This window comes from Cheilinus undulatus, linkage group 11 (genome assembly GCF_018320785.1).
Source record: "Cheilinus undulatus linkage group 11, ASM1832078v1, whole genome shotgun sequence".
NCBI lineage: Eukaryota > Metazoa > Chordata > Actinopteri > Labriformes > Labridae > Cheilinus > Cheilinus undulatus.
Window position 1 is genome coordinate 10,784,136 of NC_054875.1, and position 20,239 is coordinate 10,804,374.

At 40.0% G+C, this 20,239-nt stretch overlaps 1 protein-coding gene across 1 annotated transcript in view; it reads right to left on the reverse strand.

Annotated features, from left to right (window-relative positions):
* Nucleotides 1-16,206: 16,206 nt before the first annotated feature.
* Nucleotides 16,207-20,239, reverse strand: part of spen (spen family transcriptional repressor) — a 37,418-nt gene continuing 33,385 nt past the window's right edge. The window contains exons 12-15 of the mRNA XM_041798562.1: nucleotides 19,817-20,161; nucleotides 19,538-19,732; nucleotides 18,359-18,517; nucleotides 16,207-18,267 (exon numbers count right to left, since the gene is read on the reverse strand). Of these exons, the coding sequence (XP_041654496.1) occupies nucleotides 18,136-18,267; nucleotides 18,359-18,517; nucleotides 19,538-19,732; nucleotides 19,817-20,161 (831 nt within the window). The 3' untranslated portion in view covers nucleotides 16,207-18,135. The remainder of the gene's footprint in view (nucleotides 18,268-18,358; nucleotides 18,518-19,537; nucleotides 19,733-19,816; nucleotides 20,162-20,239) is intronic.

Sequence of the window (20,239 nt, forward strand, 5' to 3'; positions counted from 1 at the left end):
GAAGAGCAATGCCCTGGCCAAGGAGCTGCTGGTGTCCTTTTACAGATGCTTCATTGAAAGTGTACTGGCATACTGTATCCTAGTGTAGTTCTCCAGCTGCACTGCTGAGGAGAAGACAGCTCTCCTGAGGGTCATCAACACAGCACAGAAAATTACTGGACGTGTTCTCCCCTCCTTAGAGGAGCTGTTCAGGTCCCGCTGTCACAGGAAGGCCCTGGGCATCCTGAAGGACACATCCCACCCAGCATATCACCTGTTCCAACTGCTACCCTCAGGAAGACGGTTCAGGACAAGAAGAACCAAAACTAACAGACTGAAAAACAGCACCTATCCCAGAGCAGTTTCAATATTAAATGAGAAACTGCTCGAGCACTGAATGGAACTGCAAAAAATAAAAAATTAAATTTCGTTGTACACTGTACAAGGATAATAAAAAAATGATTCTGAATGATTCTGATGATAAAAGTACTGATTTCAAAGAGTACAAGTGTTCATAAACACTTCTCAGTTAAAGTAATTTCAGTTGTTAGTTACTTCCCACGCTGCTGTATTGGAGTAGTAGCGTTCTAGCTAACATTCTCCTCCTTTAGGTACTAAAAAAAACATCTTACATTCTTGGGTTTTAAAGTTACCTTAAAAGTTACCTTAGTTTCTCCTCCTTATGTGCAAGTCACAGCAAAAGAAGTTTGACGCAAGTTCAAACATCCTGCCCATATTAACTCTTACAAAAAAGGCTCCTGAAGGGTGTTTGCAATCTGAAACAAAAAGAATTTCTAACAGCCGATGGATTTGGATTTAGTGCCATTATGTGACACTTTAAAGTGAATAAAGGGAGCGCTACATGGACAGATAAATCATAGATCAAAAATTCCTAAAATTTGGATGATTGAATGCGGCCAAACAGCAACAAACAAGGAGCCATTTAGGAGTCTCAGGTTCTTCCTTATACCCGGTCACAGTGACTAGATTACTAAAAATGACAACAGCTTATCTTCACACTGATGTTTGTGTGCTTCTGTAGGCCATATTTAGACACCCATTATAATTTCAGTCTTTGTCATAGCCCTTTAAAAACTCCTCACAGAGAGTTTAACAGTAGGCTTCATTATGTGGTTAACTTTGTTTGACACAGTCAGAACATCGAACGCTGTAATATCATTGTTTATTCAATATTTCTATCCAGGAGTCTTTAATAAACAACGTTTCTCAAAAGCCCACAATGGCTGTGGCTGAAATACCACAAGCATGACAGCCTGAGGCTGGTGGCAAGTTCTGGAAAGCCAAAGAGAGAAACATTTGTAGACAGCAGAAATTACTGTGTCAAAGCTGGAAAAATGACATTAGGAGTAATTGTGAGTCTATAATCGTTACGGCAGAGACAGTAGTGTGTAATACTGAGCTGCTAAAAATATTTCATGGCAGCTTTAGTTGGCTGCTACAAGAATTTATTAAAGGTCTATTTTTGAATGGAAAACCTACACAATTTAATGCACATTTACAGACATACAACTAGCAAGGTTAGTTCAGAATATTGTGGCTGAAATGATGAATTCCTGAGAAGTGCATCACTGATAATGGTGGTAAAATTAATCCATTCAGCCTTGATCAACTTTGTCCACCTTTAAGGCTTCCCTCCAGTCAGGTATCAATCAAATGTTAGCAGCCAGGGATCTCTGCCACGTAGTCAGAGCTGCACAGCCAAAGGGCTGTCTTAACTCTCTGTCTGTGGGTATATATGTAACAGCTCTCTTTACAATGCCTCTCAACCAATATAAACTTTATTATTAGCAGCATTACACTGTTGATTCATAATTTTGTGTTTATTAATGCACTTTGTCCTTTGAACAAAAAAGATGATTTCATTAACCACTGCAAAAAAAAGGAATCCTCCTGCAATCATCATTTCCAACCCCTTCTTCCTTAACCCTAAAAAACACAAAAAACCTAAAACTAAATCATGTTTATTGCAAAATAATCGATAACCTTAATTAATATGAATTAGAAATGTTTGGTCCAAATAAGAAGCCTTCTGTGCTTTTTCTGAGGTTGTGATCAGGTTCACCATTCATGTTTTCTGGCGGATGTATTCCTCATCCTTTCATCTGAAAAAATTAACTCTGCATGCTTTGTTATCAGATGACGCTTTAGCTTGGTGGGCTTCATAGCTTCACATAAGGACACACAACACATTTTAATCTTCCGTTGCTGTTCTCTAAAAAACAAACCCAGATAGCTGTCGTCATATTTAATCATATTTGCGCTTAAATATTTATCCATTGTTTCTAGCTGGACCTGCACACCAAATGCGTCCTGAGCAAGGTGACTGATGCGTGATGAAAGATAGATTTATGTGATACGTCACCATCATATCTGAGTTTTTATTGGCCCAAAGCTGACTCATGTGGGAGTCATTGGTTAAGTATAGTTGTTTTATGGTGCTGTGGTATTTTCTTTTATTTGTAATGACATGGCATTACATAATTATTTCACGGACCCCCATGCTGTGGCTCGCGGACCCCTAGGGTCCCCGGTCCCCAGTTCGAAAACCACTGTCCTGCTAGTGTAGTCTGCACTTCCTGATTTTTCCAAAGTGAAAGATTGTCACTGCTTTCAGAACAGCAGAGTACTCCACAAGGTCTTCTTTACATAGAAAGAGATGTCTACAGAAAAATGTTGACTTCTTCTGTCATCTTTTATTCAAACATACAAATGTCATAGCTAGATAGCACTGCAGTAATGGTGGCTCATTAACGTCCTTTTTTCTCTAGATTAGTAAAGCTGATTCGTGGCACAAGAAGGGATACTGCATTAAAAGTAACCATACATGTTTGTAGAAATGCCAACTGTCCCTAACACATGTATAAACTAGAAAAGCACTCAGAGAGCACAGACCTCCGAAATTAGCCCTATCTCTCAATAGTGAAGAATCCTTTAAAGACATTCCTGGATCCAGACTGATTACTCCCTCCCCAGTGGGGTGGAAACATGGTGAGTCAATGTATTGGCATTGTTACAGGTGGACTGTCATGGTGGAAGCATTGCCTGTCAGTGTGAACAGATGCACTGACAGTCTCACCCATGGTGTCACCAGACGACTGGAAGTCATGGAAGAGGGTGAATATTCCGCTATTCCTCCCAGCATTGTGAGTATTCTCGCTACAATTTGCTGTCTTTCTCTTACGCTCTGACTCGTCTCCTCGACGAGGCGTGCGTCTTTCAAACTCTATTAACCCCAAAACTTTGAACAGAAACACCAAAAAAATGCTGCTTGGATTGAAGTTACTCATGTCTGCAATCTCCTGGTGTAAAGTGGTAACAGCGCAGACCTCCGCTATTAGCCCTATCTCTCAGTAGTAACGAATCCTTTAAAAAATTCCTGGATCCAGACGCTGATCCGGATCAGTCCCAAAATCTAATCAGTTCTTCCATATGCCATTTCTGGCATTTCCAAAAAATTTCATGAAAATCCGTCCATTATTTTTTGAGTTATGTTGCCAACAAACTAACAAACGAACAAACAAACAAACCCACCCGATCACATAACCTCCTTGGCGGAGGTAAAAATTAAGTCTGGTGAGTTTGAGTTATGATGCTCTTCTAAAAGCTGTTGGGCAGGTACTTTTAGATATGTTGGTGTTTATATTTCAGATTTGGGCATGTTCTGTAGTTTTCTGACTGAATATCACAGAAACAATGAGGTAAAACATAATACAAAGGAGGGATACGGACAATAGTGTGGACAAAATACAAAAATTTTCCTTGTAACCTCAAATCAGGTTGCAGGGACAGAGGGGTTGAAGTTGTCTGTGGTTGTGGATTGTGTGTGTTTAATGTGATTCATACATGATCAGGCGGCTCTGGTATCCCCAGACATGAACCTGTGTGTATGAAATAGACTGTTTATAGTAGGGCAATGGAAATTACAGGAGTTCCCCGAGATAAATAAAATGGGATGTATGCATGAGGTGGTCCACTGCAACCGTTTCTGCTTGTGAACATTGGTTAGGAGTGGCTTGATAGTAGGTTTATACATGACTGCAAGCCTCTGGAGGATCCTACACCTTGAGGTTTGTGGGACTCCAGAGGTACCAGCAGCTTCAAATACCTGTTAGCTGCTTTGTAAAGGCATTTTAGCAGCTGCTCTTTTAATCTGATGAATTTGTCAGGCAGAAACATTCCTCATTCTGCCTTTATCTGCAGGAACCCGTATGTGCTCTGAATCAGCCAAAATTTCTTCACAGTACAATAATCACCCTTAAGTTTTCGTGAAAACATATTGAATATTTTCCTACCTTGTCCGAGGCATTACACTATTTGACACTTTTCGGCAGCAAAGAGATCCTTTCTCTTTCCCATTTTACTTGAAACCTGTGGCCTGCTTGATAATGTGGAACGTCCTTCTTAAGTAGTTTTCCTTTAATTGGGCTCACCTGGCAAATGAATTCCCACAGGTGTCTGAGATTGATTTCAGTGATCCAAAGAGCCCTGAGACACAATACCATCCACAAGTTTAACTGAAAAACAAAAAATTGAATGTTTATGGCACTAAAATTCATTTTAGATAATAATTTGGAACGCAGTGTAGTTCAAAGGGGAAATCAGGATTTACAGAGACTCTTTTGGTTTGCTAGAAGCAGGTAAAAAACTAAATCCAGTTTATACTATATTTATGTGTGCACTTGATCACACATCTGTGACAATGACTCCAAATTGTCAGAGAGATTTATCATAAAGAGGCTTTAGCTCTTGTGTGAAAAAATGGTTAGAAAGCATTAAAAGTTCCCAAACTATGTAAAAAGCCTGATTAACATTCCTGTAATCTAACAACTGCAATTAACAGAAAACATTCCCAGTATCACATGAGGGAGTCATCGTCCACAAGCTTAGAAAAGCTTCCAAATGTCTCTGACCTGGAACACATCACAACACCACAACCTCCCACACAGCTGTGGGCCAAGCATTTGAAGTTTGTAGCTAAAAACAAGAGCCAGGCCTGAGGCAAACACCTCGATGACGGACCTCAGGACTTTAAAAGGTGATATTACCGTCGCCTGTGGTTGTGAAGGTCAAGGCCTTTAAAGTTCTCTGGAGAGTAAAGCAGCCTGGTAGCCATCTGTCGAGCAGAAGTTCACCTTAAAACCATTTGGCCTTTCTTAGTGTTTCTCTCCACACCTTTTCTGCAGAGTTCCTGAAGTCTTTCACACATGAACTTCTTAAAGGTTCTAGAAACTACCAGGACAGGATGTTCCTGAAGACTTTGAGTGTCCAGTTTACACATGCAACTCAAAGCAGGAGACGCCTTGAAAGCCATGTATGTCTTTTCTCAGTCAATTTCTGATATCGTGTTTATTTTAGTCCTTAGTAGCTGATTTTTATTAGCAATGTTTCTGAATAAATCTCTGCACATTTTTTTCCTGAAGTCTTTTGACTGTTGCTGAGCTTTGGCACTTGTCAGCCTCAGTAGAAACTCTCCCCCAGCATGTTCTGGACAAGATCAGCAGAGAAATAAGAGGTGTACTCAAACAAACTTATCATCTAATCACATGAGATTTAAATATAAGAAAAAAACAGTTTTAAAACAGAACACACTTTACAGTGTTGATTATTTTTCAAGACTGTGTGGGTATGAAAGCTCATCGTTGGACTGATATCTCCCTGGTTCCACAGTTTGAGCCCCTTGAGTCAGAATCAGAGGAACAGGCAGGAGCCAAACATTTGAAAATTATTTGTTTCAACCGATCCAGTAATGGTGGGTTACAAAATCATTTACTGAACATATCGTTGACGCAAAACACCCGCTGCCAAAAATAGATGCACAACAGCCCACACTTGACTCCCACAGTCAAAAATAGATGAACGTGTGCAACACTTCAGGCTGAAAACTCATGTTTGTGATGGTTTGACATGTTTGGTTTTTTTTTTTTTTTTTTTTACAGCAGCAAACAAATCCTAATTCAAAAACACCTAAGTTAACATTTTTACAGCTTGGCTTCTTAAAAACAGTGTGAAGAGCTCATGTCTTTATAAGCACACATTGCACAGGTCAGTGATGACTCATCACCAGAAGATGCTAGAAATGAAGGATGCCTTCAATTAGTCGGCTAAGCAGTCAAATTTGGATCCCTTTGTCATCAGCACCAGAACTAGGAGTCTGTTCGATTAATTATTAACATTTTATATCATTTTTAGGCCCACAGTCCTGTTTAAACTCACTGTCCAAACTATAACACGACTGACCACCACTAGTTACCACTGTAGTTCTTAATGACTTCTGTCCTCCTGCCTAAATGCTCTTTAACCTGATACTTCAAACAGCTTTAGCATCAATAACATCTCATTGGGACAGCGTAGTTTAGCTCTATATTTATCTAGAAATGATCTAGGCCAGTGATCATCAACTGGAGGCCTGGGAGCCACATAAGGTCCTCCCTGGCTTCCCATCAGGCCCCGGGAGGATAATGAAATTCAGATTATTTGAGAGAGAAGAATTATGGTGTGCTATTGTTTAACCCAGAAATATGTAGCTAAAATATCTCAATCCCCCCTTGTGGCTGGCTTCAGTATAGGTGATAAGTATATAAGAGGTGATAAGTATATTGCCTCACTGTTAAAAGCTTGTAGCTCCATTCATTTTTAAAAGAAATTTTGTTTTTACAAGAATATGTTAATTAGACTAAAATAATGATTTTGGTTGAGTTTATTTCAATGTCTGGCCCCCACAGTGTCTGTCAAGATATAGCTGGCCCTTTTGTGAATCGAGTTGATGACCCCCGATCAAGGCTATGTCAGATTACACTCTCATATTACCGAAGCACTTGGTGACAATAGTTATCACAGGAATATGGACATTGAAGGGATGTTTTGGAATTTCTGAAGCTGGGTTGTATAAGGTACTTGACAAAAATAGTGGTATTAGCCTGCCCCTTTAAGAGGGCACGCTTGGGGAAGCTAGGCTATACAGTGCTGCAGATAGTTGTGGCACGCAATTTAACAAGTTTAAGGGCAAAAAAAGAAAAAAAATGTTGGCTCAATGGAAGCTTTATTGAACATTTTTTAAGTGTTTTATTTTTTACCAAGAAAGCCTCTTTTTGTCACTAGTTTGTGATGCAAGCTTTGGCTATGTGTTCCTCCATCTCAGCATATCTACAGATCAGCTGTTTGGGCATGTGGGCTTCAACACAGACAACAACAAATGATATATTTACGTTTCATTTTGAAAAAGTTTTTCGTAAATACGGGATTGTTTTAGGAAGTGTCCGCATAAGCACGGAACCATCGAAAATGACTGAAAGCATTGTAGTTTATATGCCAAGCCTGTAAAAGGCGCTGTAACCTGCAATTTCCACATAGGACGACTGCGCCGCACGCGGAACCACAGCAGGTTTGCTCCGACTGAGGGAGAGTGACCTCGCCCACTGGAAGCAAGTCTAGAGCGCTGCACCACAGCACACAGCCCTGATCAGCAGGCAGAGACCACGGGAGAACTATGAGTTCACGCAGGAATAGTATGTCAACAGCGGACTATTTTACGTTTTGGGGTTAATTTATCATCCTTTCCAGTATAAGTCCATGGTATTATAGCTTCTGCCATTGGGTGAGTACATTAGGAAGTTAATAGGTTTGCTTAAAGGATGTGTTTTTATATATTCTTTGGCTAAATGTCCTCAAACTTAACTTTTCCCCTTCAATGGTGCCGAATGAGACGTAATGTTGATATAGTGATGATTTGCGATCGGGAGTCCGTGCATTGTGTTGCATTTTGAAAGAACCGGATACTCTACACTTGTGACTTCCTTTTTGGTGCTTTCTGATTGATGGGTATTGACGTGATTTGGCAGCAGCTGGTGCTGAAAATAGACCTGCAGCATATCTCAAATGAAGCAGAGCTAAGTGTTGGTCCAGGCACAGGCTGCTGATTCACCGGCCGTACATGGCACGGTCGCTTTATGTGGAAATTGGAGGTACCGTTGCCACAGAAATGCACCAAAAGCAAGAAGAAGATTACAGAAAACTGCCCCAAACTTTCTCCCAGTTGCCCCTCTGGTTGTTCTCTTCAGTGGATTTAAGAACACCTGGTGTTCGCTGTTCTCCGTGGTGGTAAAGGAGCATCAGAGGTTGCTGTAAAAGCCATAATAAGCTCAAAAGCTTCTGCAGCACAAACACAACCCTGTAATCCACCATTGTTGTTTTGGTTTGACTCACACATGCGGCGTACGTGGGCTACGCTATGTAGGCCATGACATCATCGTTTCAAGAAAGATGTGGTTGGCTGTCCACACGGAGATGAAACAGTAAGCTTTTACTGATTTGTTCACTCTGGGACCCAGTTTCAAAGAGTAGTGCTTATGGCCTCCCAGAATGTCTTTTCCATGTGGATGAAACTCAGCAATTTTTTTTTCCTCGTTACATCCATGACCCCCTAAAAAAGGGCTTCGCAACCCACTTTTGGGCCCTGACCTGCCAGTTGAGATCCACTGATTAAGACTTTACTTTGGTTCTTTATCAGAATATCTTTTTTTTTTTTTTAAAGGTTTATTTTGGGCATTTTTTGGGCCTTTATTTGATAGAGGAGGATAGTGGATAGAGTCAGAAACAGGGACAAGAGCGGGGGAGAGACATGCGGTAAAGGGCTTCAGGCCGGATTCAAACCCCGGCCGTCCAAAGCCCCTTGACCCCCAAAATACCGATACCAGAGACTGGGGCACACAGCCGTGCTGATTCAAGAATAGTCATGTGCAGATTTTTAAACATTAATTTTAATTTAGTATAAATCTGACCTGATAGATATGGCTCAAATAAATCTTTAAAGTGCACTTACTGTATGCCTGAGGGTCCCAACCCCCACTTTAGGAACCATTGAACTAAACTGTAACTCAATCACAAATCAAAGGAGAATTTTAATTTTAAATTTGATCTAGTAACTGCAAACTTTCATCATGTTTGTTCTCTAGTTTGTATTGAAGTGAGCTAATGACAACATATGCAAAGGATTTTAGGTATCTTTATTTTTGGATTGTGCTTTTAAACCCCAATAATGTCCCTTTTTGAATTGATCTGAACAGCACCAAGGGTTCAAAATTAACATAAAACAAGAGTTAATTCAAACACTTTAAATGTGCAGCACAGTAATTATTCTCCCACTATACTTGGTTTATTCTGTGCACTCGTGTAAGGACAAATTGTCCAAACACTTGGTAGGAATGTTTGGAGCTCAGTGCCAAAAGAACACAAACAAGAAAACAAGCACTTATCAGAGTCTGAAAAACCAACCTCTAAATTTTCAACATTCCTCTCATTTTCTCGCTAAAACAGCACTTTTCAAATGTCATCCTGTGGCAAAGAAAGCAGGAGGAGAGCAGCTTAAAAATATGAATGAGGTCTACTTTAAGGACAAGAGCACATGACTTCTCCTCCACTACACTTCATCGCCCAGAGGCAGAACCTGTAATCTTAGAAGAACCCAGAATCTGGGGAGGAAGGTCGAACAACGTGCAGGGAAGCTTCTTGAATTTCTCTTCCTTTTCTTGCCTTTTCACTGCCGTGTCCCAATCTGATCTGCTTCTTCTCACACTTCGAGCAGGGCGTCAATTATCATTCCAAGTCTTGGCCTGTCAGGGCACTATAAATCACTTCTGCCTCACCTTCTCTGCGTGGTCACACTCCTTTGTTTCTACTGTAGGCATAATGCCAGGAGGTAGAAAGTGGGTAGAGCCTGATGCTCAATCACCATCGGACGCTGCTGCAGCTGGCGTTCCTCAACGTCGTCTATTTCTTTCCCTTCTGAGGCCTGACCTTATGCATGAGATTTGTGGGATGAAGCTGAATCATGGCAGTCCATTATGCATCACAGGCTGTTTGTTACATAAATTCACTTCATAACCAAGCTGGCTAAATGTCCTGCAGAAAGTTGCTGTCTCTTAACATGCCCTCTGCAGTTGAGCGATATTAGTTATACTCCTAGGCACTACTTCCAAAAATAATGAAAGATCCTGCAGCCCTTACTGCCAAATGTTTCCAAATTAGGGCCCAATCACCACTAAATCCCCTCTGGCTTCTCTTTGGGGAATCTGCCGGCTAGTTTACTCTTGAATTTGACGGTTGCAGCCGGAAACCCTAATGTTGAAGCCATGCTCTTTAAATTCCTGTAACCATGGAGCTGTTTTTCCCCATGCATGAGTCTATAACTGCAGCTTTGACTGCTCATTTGTCTTGCTCAAAAGCCATTTTAAACACTGCTCTAAAAGCGAAGCAGCTAAAACATTAGTAATTTATCACTGATTTCAAGTCTTGCCGGGACATAAATATCTGACACAATGCAGAGACTGTGAAAGAAATCATTCCCAAATAATCTAAACATTTGCTCTGTCAAATTCAACATAATTTACCATAAGAGGGTTGACTTAGGCAAGCTTTCTTAAAATGCCTTACAGCACAAACACAGGGAGACAGCAAAATAATGTTTAGGATGCAAAATAACCCACATTGCCCTCTGTGGTATATCACATTTAAATCCAGCAATAACAAAACAAGGACGGACAAAATTTCTCACATGGTTAGACATACTTCTAAGGTTTAAGCAACAGTTCTGCAATGTTTTTCAGTCACATTTATTTTAGAGGATTTAGGAACAGATGCCACCATTATGAGCTGTACAGTCATATTACTGTAGATCAGGGGTCATCAAGTACATTTGCTCAAGGGCCAGAGTTAGTCTTCACAGAGACTCTGGGGGCCAGACTTTCAAATAAACAAAAACTAAATAAAAGTGTTGGTCAGATTAAACATATCATTGTGTGAGTATTTGTATTCTCACAAGGAGACAGGCCTGCCCACAGAATTGGCTGGGCCCCTGAAAATATCAGAGAATGGACCCTCCCCAATTGTGACTTAACAACAATATTAACTCATTTTAGACACTTTTTAGCCCCTTTTCACTACTTCATTCAGACATTTCTGCACCATTTTTGCCACTCTTAACCCATTTTTGATCATTTTTGCCACTTTTCACCCATTTTGCCACTCTTTAACCCATTTTCACTACTTTTTCCAGGCCATTTTTGCTATATTTTGGCACTTTTAACACATTATTGATATTTTTTGCCTCTTTAACCCTTTTTTCTGTTCTTTAACCCCTTTTAAACCACTTTTCCTGCTTATTTCTATGTATTTTGTTCCATTATTTTATCAATTTTAGCCACTTTTTAACCCATTTTAATACTTTTTTTGTACCGTTTTCATCCTTTTGACCAATTTTTTGATACTTTATGCCTTTTTTGCCGTTTTTTTCCAATATTTGCAACATTTTAACCTCTTTCACCACTTTTCCTTCCTATTTTTGACCCTTTGTGCCACTCTACAACCATTTTTGCCTCTCTCTAACCCCTTTTCACTGCTTTATCTAGACATTTTTGCAACATTTCTGCGAGTCTCAACCCATTTTTTATATTCACTTATGGATGACAAGTACATTTTTGTAAAAACACATCAAATGTTAAGTCATTCTAAAACTATTTCAGTATTAACTGTTTTTGATGTGGATTTAACAGCTGCAGACAGCTACTCTAAAAACCACATCTTTTCCTCTTTTTCTGGATATAATGATCTTCTGGGGGCCGGACAGGAAGCTTTGGGGGGCCTGATATGACCCTCGGGCTGCCAGTTGATGATCAGTGCTGTGGATTCATGGCAAGAGTTTGGATGAGCAAATCACCATCATTACATATGAAAATTGTCGTCACCAATCTATCATGGCTGACCCATGGCACTACCTGCCAATACAGGGCTGTGAAAGTTAGCCCCTTTCCTGATTTCTTATGTTTTTTCCTGGGAAGGTTCCCCTCTGTTCAAAGTTTTCTCTATTTGTGGACAATGGCTGTCACCATGGTTGGCTGGAGTCCCAAAGCATTAGAAAAGGCTTTTTAACCCTTTCTAAACTGATAGATGGCACCATGATGTGTTGATGTTACAGATCTCTTAGCCTGCTTCACTTTGTCAGGCAGGGTTTATTTGTGGGATTTCTTGATTCAACAGGTCTGGCAGTAATCATGCCTGGTGGGAGTAGTGAAACTAAACTCAGCTTTCCAAAAATGTGGTTAATCACAGTTAATTTATGATTTAACAAGAAGGGGGCAGTTACTTAAAAAAATGAAATCACTATTTAAAAACTAGATTTCATATTTGCCAGGGTTATCTTTGTCTAATATTAAAATTTGTTTGATGATCTGAAACATTTAAGTGTCACAAATATGCAAAACCCAAAAGAAATCAGGAAGAAATCAAATACTTCCTCATAGCACTGTATTTGCCTTTGTGAATCTTCCAATGTTTGGACTGCAAAAGTACAGTGGTGGGTCCAGAAAAGGGGCCTGGCTGGCCTGAGCCTTGGCCTTTAAACCTTAAAACCTAACCAGTTCATCCTTGAGTTATAGGGAACATTTGAGGAAAACCCCTCTAAGTTTTCTTTAGATACTGTGTTCACAAGCAAAGGATGCACATGAGCCTAACAACCTCCAAAATATGATTATTGAACCTTAAGTCTTCCAGGACAGCTGTACAAAGTTTGAGAAAATCCCCAAACTATTTCTAAAACTTCTGCATTCACAAGCAAATGATGAACATGAAGTTTAATAATCTTGACCTTTGACTTATGATCTCCAAAATCTAATCAGGTTATACTTTAGTCAGGACAAACATTTGTGCAAAGTTTAAAGAAAATCCCTCAATGCCTGCAACAAGGGATGAACATGAGGTATAAATTGCCTTGACCTTTGACCTCTGATCTCAGTTCCTGCATGAGTCAAGGTGAAAATTGTCCCAAAGTTTGATGAATTCAGAAGAACAGCCCAGACAGATGGATGTGCATTCTGACAGACAACCTGGAAAACAGTTACTCTGGCTTTGGGAATGGCTGGTATAAAACTGCAGAAAGGTTTGCTACCTGGGCTTAAAAAGAGGATGGTTAGAGTATTGATATGGAATTTTATATAAAACTGACTAGAAAACTCATGTTCTCCCTCTTCAAATAATTATGAGGCTTCTATTTTCACTGTATGGTCATGTAGACCTTTAAAACACACTCTGGCACATGTTGGCTTTGAGAGGTTTATGGTCAGATGCCTCAAGTTGAGATTTTAAGGTCCACATGACCATACCTGAAAAGAAAGGCCTTTTAATTTTTTAAGGAGAGTGCCACAGAGTGTGGCACCGTGTAACCCTGGTTTTAAATGTGCTTCATAGAGAAAGGGATTATTTTAGTACATGGAGCATAAACAAAGAAACAGATTTAAATATGAACCTCTTTAAAAACTGCAATAAGGTAAAATGCATGAATGTAAACAGGAAATAATTGAAGCAATGCTTTCGATCTACTTTTAGGCTACATCACAAGCATTGCTCAACTAGAGCTGTGCAGGTTTAATAAAACGTTTTATTAACCAATCACCTGACAGACATCATCCCAAAGGCTGGGTCTACGTAAGGTGAAAGACTTCCTGTTACCTTCCTCTGTTCTGACTTTACTACCTCTGCAGCTTTGCCCTGTATCAGAGCTTGTTTTCAAACCCAGCGCCACCCAGCATCCACCTGTAGGGTTAAATAACAGTTCTCATCAATTGCCATGTAAAATACATGCACAAGGGAGGATGAGGTCAGAGCAAAGATGCCAAACATAAACTGTGTTCCATTAATTACCTTTTCATGCAAGAAAGGGTCTAACTTTGGAAATAAGACTAAAGCCTGACACACACTACAAGGCTACTGTGCAGATTTTTGGCCTGATTCCACCCTTCCAACCAGAATCAGCAAAGGTCCAGTCCTATTCTAATCATTATCTTGGCTGATTTTCCTGCCTTCTTCTGTGGTGTGAGGTGTGTCAAGTGAAACCTTTACCCTCATATCTGCTTGGAAGACAATTAGAGCTGCTCCAACTAGAGATTTTAGTATCAAATAATCAATATTTACAGAAATCCTGTTGTGGTTGAGGGATACCAAAGACAGCCCAGCAGGCATGAGCAGGATTGTTATGTGGAATGAAGCAGTAGTCTATCAAGGAGCAAGCTGACTGAAGGAGGAAGCACAACAAACACAGCAGTGGTGGCAATAGCAAATGTGAAGGGCGAAGTTTGAATGGACATCAGAAATAGAGTAGTGAGTTGTTGATTTATAGTAACAACACAGGTGTGTATATATGTCATTTAAAACATACCACAATGTAACTGACAAGAGGGGGAGTAGGAGCAAAACTGCTACTGTCGTGAAAGTAGCAGGATGACAGCTAGCCTGATTTAGCTCATTTACTCTAAAGCAGGGGTCATCAACTACATTTGCACAAGGGCAAGCTTTTTTCTTGGAAGACGTTGAAGAGGCCAGACTTCACAAAAACTAAAATTGAATACATTTTTTTGGTTCAATTACCATATTTTTGTTTTAATGTTTTTGTTCCTCAAAAATACATATAATGTTTTGTCTTTAGCAGTGAGATCAGTCCTAATTGCTTAAACTACAACTACCACTAGGGGGTGATTGCAATACTTTGGCTACATACACTATATTGCAAAAAGTATTCAATCACCCATCCAAATAATTGAAATCAGGTGTTTCAATCCCTTCCATGGCCACAAGTGTGTAAAATCAAGCACCTAGGCATGCAGACTGTTTCTACAAACATCTGTGAAAGCATGGGGGGATTATGGTGTGGGGTTGTTTTTCAGGAGCTGGGCTTGGCCCCTTAGTTCCGGTGAAATGAACTCTGAATGCTTCAGCATACCAAGAGATTTTGGACAATTTCTTGCTCCCAACTTTTTGGGAACAGTTTGGGGATGGCCCCTTCCTGTTCCAACATGACTGTGCACCAGTGCACAAAGCAAGGTCCATAAAGACATGGATGAGAGAGTTTGGTGTGGATGAACTTGACTGGCCTGCACAGAGTCCTGACCTCAACCCAGTAGAACACATTTGGGATGAATTAGAGTGGAGACTGAGAGCCAGGCCTTCTCGTCCAACATCAGTGTGTGATCTCACAAATGCGCTTCTGGAAGAATGGTCAAAAATTTCCATAAACACACTCCTAAACCTTGTGGAAAGCCTTCCCAGAAGAGTTGAAGCTGTTATAGCTGCAAAGGGTGGACCAATGTCTTTTCAAACCCTATGGATTAAGAATGGGATGTCTTTTAAGTTCATATGTGAGTCAAAGCAGGTGGGTGAATACTTCTGGCAATATAGTGTATTTCTGGGGCCAGCATGTTGGGAAATGGGCAGGAAAGTTGTCTTCTGTTGTGGGAGCAGACTAATGAGTATATGTTTATCATGCATCATAATCACTTCTAATGACTGAAGGATGGATTTCTGTAAAATGGATTAAACATGAAGCCAATGTTTTAAAGTCTATGGGGATATTATCAAACAATAAAACCTAAATACCACAACATATTTTCCTCGACACATTTTCTGGGGGCTGGATGGGAAGCTGTGGCAGGCCTGATGTGGCCCCCAGGCCTCCAGTTGATGATCACTGCACTAAAGTCACATTTAATTTGAGATTTGGAGTTTTGAGAGTGGAGACTCTGGTTTTTGGTGAATGACTCTGTTAATGTGTGGTGTGCTGTGTTGTTCATCTTGTTGCATGCCACACAATATCAGAATATCATTTCACCATGTGTAAGATCTTTCATATTCTGAAAGTCTGTTAAGATTTTAAAATCCTTTGGCATGTGCCAGGCTTCAGCTGGTGGAAACAAAATTGCTCCACTTTGGACACCTGAGTTGAAGATCACTCCAAGATTTCTGGTTTCTTTTGTTCTGACACAGACAGGAAGCCTAAACCAGGTGTAGGGAGATCAGTGTCTTTTCTAGAGTTGGCAGAGGTTCTTGAAACAAGTCAGAGAGTTACTGGAAATCCAGGACTTGACTGCAGGCATGTGACCACGTTTAGATTTTGGAGAATCAAGGCAGATACTGACATCTTCTGACTGTTGAGTGGATTGCAGGACTGATTCTGTCACATGAATGTTTTACTGTGAAGTCCTTTCACTATTTAAAAGTATTGTAAACAGGTTTAACATGCTGTAAAAGAAAGCAACTTAAAGTTTACATGTAGCAAGCATTCAGCGTCTTACAGATTTCAATCTCCTTTCTCAACCAACTGATGATTCTGGATGAATCTGTCTGCAACATAAAAGCTATAAAAAAAATTTCATAAAAACCACAAACCAAGAGTGACGGACCATTTAATGATCTTCAGAAGTAAGTTAAACAACCATTTATTTTACAGTTTAAAATTCCTCATGGAGGAACAGCAAAATACACTCAAAATGAAGATTGATCAAAAGACAGTTTTCATATTAATCACCGTTTTTTTCAGTATTTTCGTCTTCTTTGTTTATCAAAAATTATAAGTGCCTTCAACATAACCATGAGAGTATTCAGCTTGCAGTCATAGAAATATTTACATCACAAAAAACTGACAAGCATGGTTTTACTTTCAGCATCGGTTTCACACGCCTCCTCTCCCGTCTCTTTCAGACTGCTTTGTTTTGTTGCACAAAACAAAAATAAGGACCCTGAAGAAAGACAATTATAAAGGGGGAAAATACACAAGAGCACAGATTAAAGACATCAGTATGTACAGCTTGGCTCAAAAAGACATTTAAAGGGGAGGGATAGACAGATGATCAACACATCCATTAGCGGCATGATATCAAGTTCAAGTCACATTCTTTGCCTCTATGATTTGACTGAAGCATTTTTGAAAATAAAGCATGCTAAACTCATCTGCCATGGAGTCACGACTTAAATGACCCTGGTATGCAAGTCTTTACATGTAGAGCGTGATTTTCAGACAGCAGGGGGCAGTGGAGGACCACATCAGGGAGAAGGGGAACAGGACTTTAAACAGAAAATCAAACCTACAATACAATAGTTCCTTCAAAATGAGGATACGACGACGTCATGTAAAAAGCATTGAAGTAACAGAGTTGGGTTGATGAATTTTCCCAAAAGAAAGGAATAAAGTCTGCCCTCTGAACGGTAAATACAAAGTCACATATGAAAATAGGTTCTGATCAGTTTCTGTTTCAGATACAATGCGTGTGTAGAGAGTTTGCAAAAGACCTTTTGGCACATAATAACAAAAACTGTTTTTGCTTGAATTTCTTAACTGAATCCATTACAGGTCTGTTCAGTCCCCTGCTTTACACCCCCCCCCACAACCTCCCCAAAAAACAAAAACAAAAACAAAACAAAACAAAACAAAAAACATAAGAAAAAACATTGAGCTTTGATGATCTGTCTGGTAAAATAATTCACTTGGTCTCTCCCCGTTGCTTCAGTCTTTAAATATTTATAATATTTACAGTTTCACAATTGTCAACAATACCCTTAGGCTTAAGAAGATGCAAACAAAAATAAACAAATTAAATATTCTTTATACAGTCCCCTGTTGAGGCATTGAGTGTAAACTGTACAACTCTAAAAGTCCCGTCTGGAGTTCCTGGGGCAGGGAACACTTCAGGGTGGAGAGTTGGGTCTGGAAATGACGTAGAAGTTGGCTGATGGCAAAAGAGCTAAAGCAGTATGATTGATCAGGCTGAAATGACTCTCCATCATTTCCCAGGCAATGATTTTCTTCTGACTTGCTCAAGCATGGCTGTTTACAAGAGTAATTTCATAACATATAATTTATACTCAAATCTGTACAGAGTTCACAATTTTTTTCTTAACATAGTGCAATGACTTCTCACATTGTTCGTCTTTTTTTAAAAAAAGAAATTCACAATCACTTTTATGAAGGTAAAAAATATCCCATAAGAAGAGTCAATCCGTAGCCGTTGATGCTATGAATTAGAAAAAGCTATGCACAACATCTCCAAAAATGGCAAAAAATGAAATGACAAATCAAAAATGGTCATCAAAATCCCATTTGACCCTTCAGATCCCCTCTGAAAAGGTTTAGTTTTTGAAAATCAATGTCATTGAGTGGCTTAAGGACTCGGTGAAGTGAAGAAAAAAAGGTGAGCACGTGCTAAATCAGATATTTACAAAAGTCAAACTCATAAAAATATGAGGCAATTCCAGTTTAAAAAAACTGGATGAATCCAGAACAGCTGGTGTTGGCTTTGTTCAGGAAAACGATGGAGGTAATCAAACTGAGGCAATGACAATCATGAGGTGAGGGGAGATGCTGGAGATGCTGTTGAGAAGGTCCGGGGCCAGACGAGAAAGGTGGCTTTCAGAGAATTCACACGGAGGGAATATCTGCACCACGTAGGCTGGCTGTGGGGATGAAGATGACATTAGGAAATTAATGCAAAGAGTATCTCATCAGGAAACAAGGTTAATAGAGAAAGTCTGATGGAGCACAGACCTGGTTAGAGCCAGGGTTGGGCACATTAATGATGCCAGCTGCCTGTTTGGCTTGCAGGTAGGTGATGAAGCCGCTTTTCAAGGCTTGGGTTTGACCAAGGACGTCTTCTTGGTCTCGACCACAGGGTAGAGCCAGTAGCAAACAGTAATCATTCTCCACCTGCCATGAATAATTGATCTTTAATGCAGATGTAAAAATGGAAAAAACAATTATACAATTGGAGTCCATTTTTTATACAAACAGGGTATGCACTGTAATGGTATTGTTAATTTTGCTGCATCATGGTAACAGATGCGTCTCAATGTGGTCATAGACGTGACGGTCTTCAGGGCAAAAAGTGTAGTTTTTAGTGGAAGAGAGTAAAATAAAGTGGGAACTAAAGTTACCATTGGCCTTTGTGTTTCCATTATCCTTTGCGCTCCATGTGCTAGCTTGTTTTAACAGAACGAAAATGGTGGATGCTACCAGCGGTGAGGTAGAACAGAGTGAAAAAGTTTTAAAGATTGTGGAGGCTCTGCAACTTTTAAATCTGAAGTGTGGAAGCATTTTGGTTTACCGGTGTCAAGAAATAAGAAAGGAGAAGAGGCCAGGCCAAAAGTCTCTTCAGTGTTCACGATCCCACAACAACACAAGGGTTCAAAAGATAGGAGGTGTATCGGTGAATCATCTATTTTCAGAGGTTGACAAAGAACATTTTAAAAGGGTAGTAAACACACTGGAGCAAAAGTAAATGTATATATTTTTAAACTAAATGCACAGCACTCTTTGCACATATTGCAATAAGTGCAATTATTGTTTAATAAATGTGGACGTCATTTTTTTCAAGTCTTCCTTTGTTGGGGTCTTTTTTTTGGTGGAAGGTGGGTGGGGGGTGATACCACAATACATTCTGTGAGATTATGGTGAGACTGTGATACTGTTACATCCCTATTGAAAAGGCAGTACTTTATAGCTCAAATAAGCTGTTTAATGCTTATTCCCTCCTGATTCTTGTCACCAGTTCATGCTTTCTGCTATTCAGCAGCTGGAACTGCAGAGACTCACGCTAACTGTAACATTACATGCAGACCCTCTATTGTTAATAAGACAACTCACAAATTTTCAAACAAGCATTTGAAAGCATTTATCAACCTAATCATTAACATTTTATATAATTTAGAATAAAAGCAAAATACTCACTGTCATTCTACGTGCAACACTGTCCAACTGTGAGGCCTCAAGTCTCATCCTTTGGACAATGCGTAGAAGAGGACCTCCCTCTGGGGGTGGCAGGGAGCGCTGAGCTAGCAATGTGTTGCCAGAAACAAAGTGCAACTGGACAGCAGCCTGGTCATTCTTCAGTGCCAAAAGGCCTTGCCATACTATTGGATATTTCTGTAAAGAAGAACAGAGGAAGGTTTAAAATATTATCTTCTCATTTTTTCTTGTCCAGATAATCTGGCCATTTGGCCTTCCTACCGTTAAAAGCTGCACCATGTCGATGGAACGATGGCCTGAATGTTCCAGTTTAGCATCACGCTGTGATAGCATTGAACCTGATGAGGGTACTGCTGGCGGAGGTGTTGGAAGGAAAGTTGGAGCACCCTTCTGCAGAGATGGATCTGGCTTGTTAGTAAGACACATTGGGGATGTCATGGGAGACTGGTATGAGGGTGAGAGTGCATCCCCAGATATCCGGGAAATGTGTGAATGATCTGTAGAGGTAGCATGGCGAAGATGGGAACTGTCATTTTTGGAATCACTTCCTCCCCCATGTGGCTGAGATATCTTATCCCTTGAACCCAGGGCAGACTCCAGGGGAACCTAATTCAAAGACAACATACTAAATTAACTGAGCAATGTTTATGTTTGTAACCTGTACCTTGAAGATGCATTACAACA